General features: G+C 46.9%; 1 protein-coding gene and 1 pseudogene across 8 annotated transcripts in view; one reads left to right on the forward strand and one right to left on the reverse strand.

Moving 5' to 3' along the window:
* COPS7B (COP9 signalosome subunit 7B) overlaps nt 1-2691 on the forward strand; it is a 35425-nt gene extending 32734 nt beyond the window's left edge. For all 8 annotated transcript variants that reach the window (XM_011980208.1, XM_011980210.1, XM_011980209.1 and 5 more), the window contains one exon: nt 934-2691. In XM_011980208.1, coding sequence (XP_011835598.1) covers nt 934-1092 — 159 coding nt within the window. In that variant the 3' untranslated portion in view covers nt 1093-2691. The remainder of the gene's footprint in view (nt 1-933) is intronic.
* A 1028-nt stretch (nt 2692-3719) lies between these two features.
* Nucleotides 3720-6860, reverse strand: part of LOC105539854 — a 43115-nt pseudogene continuing 39974 nt past the window's right edge.

The following is a 6860-nucleotide window of genomic DNA, read 5'->3' on the forward strand; positions in this document are numbered from 1 at the left end:
AAAAAAAAAAAAAAAAAAAGACTAAAAAAGCTATTACTTATTTGACTGCACAGTTCTTCCCTACCACCACCATCCTCTTCCTGCTGTTTCTTCCTCTCAACGAACTGAGGAGCAAAGGTTTGGATCAGTCACCTTTCAGCAGGCAATATAGCAGTACTGATTCAAATGTAAAATGTAAATCCACTTTGATCTGGAAAGCTCACTTCTAGGAGTATCTTCCATGGATGTTCACAGAAGTATGCAAACGTAAACATAGAGGGCTGTTCAGAGTAGCACTGAAACCCAAACTAGGAACCAATTCAAAAAACCAGAGAACCCTCCCAGTAGAATAGGATTCACATGTCACAGAGGATATCTGTTCTGACGTGGAAAAATGTTCAAGAGCTGCTTAAGTATTTCCAGTCTGTACTTCGTTAAGTGAAAGAAACGTATACTGCACACAGTAGTGTCATAGCATTTTGCTAGTACTTTTATTACATTTTCTTCATTTCTCGCTTAGTTGGCTGAAGTTCGTCCTCTACTGGTTTATTCAAGAAGGGTTCATGGAGCTGTATTCCCAAAGTTTTTATGAAACTATTTGTGGTTTTATACATGAATAACAGCGGAGTGCAGAATTCTTGGGTCTCTCTTTCTTTTTCTGAGGACATTTTAATCATGACTTTGTTTCACTGTTGGTATTGTGCCTCTTTGCTAAATGGTCCCCTTCCATTTGTTTCAACCAGGAGAGTATTAGTCCTACTTTTTTGCTTGATTCATTTCCACAGATCTGCTGTGAGTAGCCCAGGCTTGTTTCTCCTCATCTGGATTTCTGAAGAGAATTTCAGGTTTTCTTGTAGAGGATTTTAGCTTCCTGTCTGAAGTGAAGACATAGTGAGAACAAGTTTTGGTGAGCACATACAGGCTGAGCACTCCAATTCTCTGTCTCCCCACCAGGTTACCAACATCAAGAAGACACTCAAAGCCACCGCATCCTCCTCGGCTCAGGAGATGGAGCAGCAGCTGGCTGAACGGGAGTGTCCGCCTCACGCTGAGCAGAGGCAGCCCACCAAGAAGATGTCCAAAGTGAAAGGTCTGGTCTCCAGCCGCCACTAGGGCCGGCTGGGGCAGCTGGCACTCACCAGGCCTGGGTCAGGTGGGGAGGGGACACCAAGGGCCCATTTCCTCCCCTCTCTACCTACAGTGAGTTCCAGACCTGCCCGTCCCCTCACCAGCGCCTCCCCACCCTGTGGTACTGTTCCAGAAAAACTGTTAACTCCCCCTCACCCACTCCCTCCTTCCCCAGTTGTTCCCTTCAGACTCAGGGGCTCCACCGATGCCATCCCAACAGGGTCAGACACTGCCCAGCTTCCCTCCAGGAGGTTCTTGTCTCTGTGTAAGGGCTTGTGTCCCTCCCAGTTTTTCTTTTGCTCCATGTCATTTTGTCAGGCTGGTTATAAGCCGGAGGCAGCTTTAACCAGCCCCCAGGGATGATTGTGAAGGAGGCCCCTCCCCTTGTGAGGAGGGGGCGCTCCTCTTCAGCCCCTCGTACCACAGTCCTCACGATGGTGCAGCGATCTCTAGCCAGGCGTCAAGATGCGCTGCTTTCCCTCTCTTGCCTCATCCCTTGTTGGCAGCTCCAGTTCAGGCCGTGGAGGGACGTGATGCTGGGCTATGTTTACTAAACCCACGGGTTTTCAGCCTCTTAAGCCCAGCTCCGATCTCCAATTAGTTGGGAGCGCTGGGTTGACTAACCTCTGGTATCTGAGCACAGACAGAGGGTGCTGTGGGTCTGCTGGGTGGCAGAAATGGTTCCTTCCAGCGTGGCGTTCTCTTCTGGCCGCTCCTCCTGCTGCCTCTGACTACTCAGCCTTGTTTTCGGTGTGTAGGCCCCAGCTGCCCACTGGAACTGCCGGCTAATGCTTGCTCTCCCGAGATCTTTAACTCCTCCTGGCTGCACCTGGGTAGGGATGGTGGCACCGATGCCCCTCTGTCTGCTGAAGGACCTGTTGCTGCTTCTGTCTTTTCACCCCTCCTTGGCTGATGACCCAGAGTCCTCTGATGATGGCATTCTCCTGGCAAGAGAAAAGGACTTAACTAGACTTCTGAACTTGAACAGTTTCAGGTTATATTTTAATTTTTTTTTTTGTACAGGTTCCGATTCTAATACATTTCAACATGGTTTTGTCCCTCCTCGTGTCAATATTTGTTATAGACTAATCGCCGGGGATTTTTCACATGGTTGGAGGGTGGTGCGTGCGCGCGCGCGCGCGCGTGTGTGTGTGTGTGTGTGTGTGTGTGTGTGTATGTGTAAGGGGAGGTGGAGATCCTGGACTGATATTAAAGTTCATTGAGGAAAAAGCACATTTTACAACAAACAAAGTGTAGATTTAATGTATGTGACTGGGGTTTGGGGTGCATAAGATCTTGAAGGGCTGGGATTAGGGTGGTTCAGGAAAAAGTGATACTGTTTCCCCGTGTTTAGCCATGGTCAAACAATGGATTTCTCCTTTTTCTAAAATGTCCAGCAACTGCCTACTGTTGATCAAATGTTGAAGTATTCTTGTTTCCTTTTTAAGCCAATCCATGTGCCCATATAACATTATGCCCAAGTGGAGAGTTCACTTTAATTTCCAAAATATGTTTCATGAAACCCCCTGTCAGATACTCTGTGGAAAAGGGGTTCTGTTATGAAATAAATGTGGCACTTCCTGCGTCCCATGTCTTCATTGGAAATTCATTACTCAGGTGTCCAAGCATTCCTTGGTGAGGAAGCCTGTACCCATACCGATTTCACCACCAAATCCTTTTGGGTGATATCTAGGTGGAACAAATCTTAGGAAAATTTTGGGGAAAGTATATTTCCTAAAAAGCCTAAGAGCACTGGGCGCAGTGACTCATGCCCATAATCCCAGCACTTTGGGAGGCTGAGGTGGGAGGATCGTTTGAGCCCAAGAATTTGTGGCCAGCCCACACAACATAGTGAGATCCCGTCTCTGCTACAGATAAAAACCCTAAGAGAAAGATAAAAACCCTAAGAGAAGCGAAACACCTTTCAACCTTACAGGTTTTCCCAGCTATTCTTTCTAGACTTCAAACAGGCACAGTCACTCTCAGCAAGTTTTCTTTCATCCTTGTTTTTCCCACTGGCAAGTAGACTAGGAGACATGGTTTGACTTGTATGAAGTCTGTGGCCATTCCTTATGTGATTGCCCCAAGGCCCTAAGGGTCCTCTCCATGATTCAGCTTCCTTAAAAATAATGATGGCAACAATAGTAACTTGTCTCTAAAGTGCTTTACAAAGTGTGTTTGCATACAATAAGTCATTCAGTCCCTTCCACCCAAACAGTCTTCTAAGGTGGGTAAGGGCAACCATCCTCGCTTTGCATATGAGAAGACAGTCCCAAAGATTTGAAGTGTCCCGGTGGTAAGTGGCAAAATGAGAACTCTTAGATCTCATGACTTGCACATCCTGTCATCTGCTCTGTTACATTCTCATCTACAGTCTGCTATCCACACTTGACCCTTGCTACCCCTCTACCTGCTGCTGTTCCTCTGAGAGTTCATCTTGCGCTTATTTTGAGGCAGGGAGGGGCAAGACCAGTGTTAGTGTTGATTTTGTTCTCAAGGACCCTGGCAGGGAAGCAGCAGTGTTCCCATTGTAGAGGCCAGAAAAGCTGCACAGTGACACAGCCAGGATCAGTCATGGAGCCGTGACAGGCCAGAGCCGGGGCTCCCAGCCACTAAGGAGGGGTGGCAGAGGGTTGTTTGGCCAGGTCTGGGTGGTCTGAAGGCTTGGTGACCAGGGACAACATAATCACATGCAGGACCAATGCCATCACTGCCCTGAGAATGTTCTTCCCCCAAAAGTCTGCCTCCAATAGCACAGGCACCTGCTTCTCGGATGGTGGTGACATCTGAGTACTTGGACTTCATCAGCTGCCCCTAGGAGGTGAGGTAGCAGTAGGTGAGGACAATACCCCTTTCAGCTTCAGCAGGTGAAAAGTGTGGTTCTCGATGAAGTTGAGCTGGTGTGTGTGCCAGGTCTCCTTCTACAGTGGGTACACGTCATACAGGATCCCATCAAAGCGACCACCTAGCAGGGTGAGTGCCACCTCCTTCCACAGGACTTTCAAGGGGATGACCATGTGTGTCTGCTGCTGGGCCCAGTCTTGGAGCCACTGGAAGATGCTGTCATTGTACTCCATGATCCAGTGTTCCTGGTTGGAGACCTCCTGCACCTTCCATGTTCTTATGGCCATGCCGAAGCCAACATCTAGGACTCGGCCCCCTTTGGAGGTGGTGAAGGCAGTGATGGAGGTTGTAGTGGGGGCACTCTTGCTGCAGATAGAGCCCCAGCTTGGAACCTGACGTGCCAGGGCCCAGTCCCTGCAGCCATCTCGCTTTTCACACACCTCATTTCTACTTGCCAAACCTACCCAGCCACTTAATAAGGAAGCAGAGAGTATAGGATAGAGACCTCCAGAAATTGTGGGAATAGTGGCCCAGCCAGATGTTCATTGCTCCGCTGGGACTCTGGTGGGAGGCTTGGCCTTCAAGCTCTGCAGTTTCCTGTCTGGCATCCTGGCAGCTGGGCTCAGGTCTAAAATGTGCAGAAGTGTTTTATGCATAACTAGAACATTCCAAAGAGATGTCCTCATCAACAGTGAGACATCTTAGGGAAGGAGACACCACAGTATTAAAGAGAATTACCTTGATGGCAGTGCCTGTGGGCTTGCTTGAGCCACATTCTTTACCTCTGAGCTTTCTGCCTCCTCAAACCCTTTTTGCTCTTTCTGTTCAGATGAGAGGCGTTATGGTTCCTATTTGGGTAACATTAGGGAGGTGGTCAAAGCCCCCAGGACAGCCCGTTCCTGTGGTCCTAATCCAAGATGGTCATCACTGATAGTAAGATTCTCTTCTCCCCACTTCAGTCACAGGAAATGGGGTGGCGACCAAACAAGCTCAAGTGATAAACTGCTGGTGATATGTGTACATGTTTGTTGTTTTCTCCACCTCTGAGGTGCTGGGTTGCCTGAAACCAAAGTGTTTTGGTTTGTGTACTAAAGTTGTTTTTCTGGCAGACTGAGACTTCACTTTTTTAAAAATGTGGCAATTGGTTGACTTCTGGTGGTCCCGAAGGACCTATCACGCTACCCGTGGTATCTGTTTCAAGTCTAGCATGGCTTGAGTAGTCTGTGATTGTACCTGTTTCTTCCTGGATTCTGCACATAGCCAGGAGCATCTCACTGCTTCATTCCATGTTTCTTGCAGTTATGCTTGGGATATGCAGATGGAAATGCATATTTTATTGTAAATTTCATTTTATATCTAGCTTATATTACCCTTAGAGCATTCAGTGGGTCTTTTAAACTTATGTCTGTTAAGTAGATTGTCTGTGACTTGTCGGGCAGTAAAGGTAGATGCTAAGCAAGTATTTATTATCAAAAGGAAGTGTTGAGTCAGTATTAAGGGTGAGAACTGCTCTTCGTGGTTAAGGATGAAACCAACAAGGAAAGAAGTGATGGGAATGCAGAGACAGGCGGCAGCCCAGCTCTTCTTGGGGTTGTTTATGCCATTCTTGCTTTGGTCTGCGACTTTTCCTCAGCAGACACTGCTGTGGGCTGCTCTAATGACTTCTCTTTCCTCCTCGAACAACTTCTGGAGAAGTTTCACAGCTGCGGAGTGGTGCCGCTACACATTCATCATCTAACCTGACCTGGGTCCTCAGCTGTAGGGCCATCTGTCTCGAGTCAGCTGTCACTGTTAAAAGTTTCATCATTTTCTCTGGTTTGACTTGCTGAAAAAAAAACCAAAACGTAACAAAAACATTTAAAAAGTTTCACTATTTTCTTAAAATAGTTTGCCGTATCATATCCTCTCATGTTCACTGGATGACTATCCTTTCTTCCTGGTGAAAGCAGAAACCCTCAGTTTGTCATCTTCCACCTACAGACTCATCTGCATCTGTCCTTACCTCCTTGGGGAGAAAAAGACGTCTCTCCTTCCATGTGAGTATCTGTCATTCCCCTGTGCCATTTCGTTTTCTGTTTTTCAGTCTACCCTTTTCTCCCCAAAGTCTGCCTTTTCTCCCCAAAGTTTTCACTTATGTGTCTTTAGCCTCTCCTCTAATGGATGTAGGTGATGAATAATTTCACACTTAAAGGGACCCTCCCTGAACCTCATGTCCCTTTCCAGCCACTGCCTTTTTCATCTTTAATGACCATGCTTCTTGAGAATTGTCTACCCTTTCTGTCCCTCTCTTCTCCTTCACTGACATGTGACGTCTACTGCTACCCAGCCGCTAATCATTTTCTTGTCAAGGGGACCATTAATCTCCAACTTGCTATCCTTAGTTTTTATCTGGCTTGATCTTTGTGTTACACTTGGCACTGTTGGGCCCACTTCTTTAAGTGTTCTCTTAGTTTTCATGGCTCCAGTCTCTCCGGATTTTCCTGTCTTCCTTGGCCTATTTTAAAATTTCTTCAGGGGCATCTCTTCCTTTGGAGTCAGAGGTGTTTCTACGGTTCCGTTGTGACCTTCTCATTTTACTTTTATACATCTCCAGAAGTTATATGATTCACTGCCATGGTTTCACTTTCATTTATAATGCCCAAATCTCTACCTCTGGCTTATTCTGCCAACATGAATAGTCAGCAGCCACCTGGACATTTCTGCCTGCCATCTCCCAGGTCCACTCCTGTAGTCAGTAATCGGTGCCCACCATTCACCAAGTATATTAGTTTGCTAAGTCTACCATAACAAGATGCCACAGACTAGGCCAAAGCAACAGAAATTTCTTTTCTCACAGTTCTAGAGGCTTGAAGTCTAAGATCACAGTGTCAGGAGGTTTGATTTCTCCTGAGGCCTCTCTCCTTGGCTCA

Source organism: Mandrillus leucophaeus, unplaced genomic scaffold (assembly GCF_000951045.1).
Source record: "Mandrillus leucophaeus isolate KB7577 unplaced genomic scaffold, Mleu.le_1.0 Scaffold21, whole genome shotgun sequence".
Lineage (NCBI taxonomy): Eukaryota > Metazoa > Chordata > Mammalia > Primates > Cercopithecidae > Mandrillus > Mandrillus leucophaeus.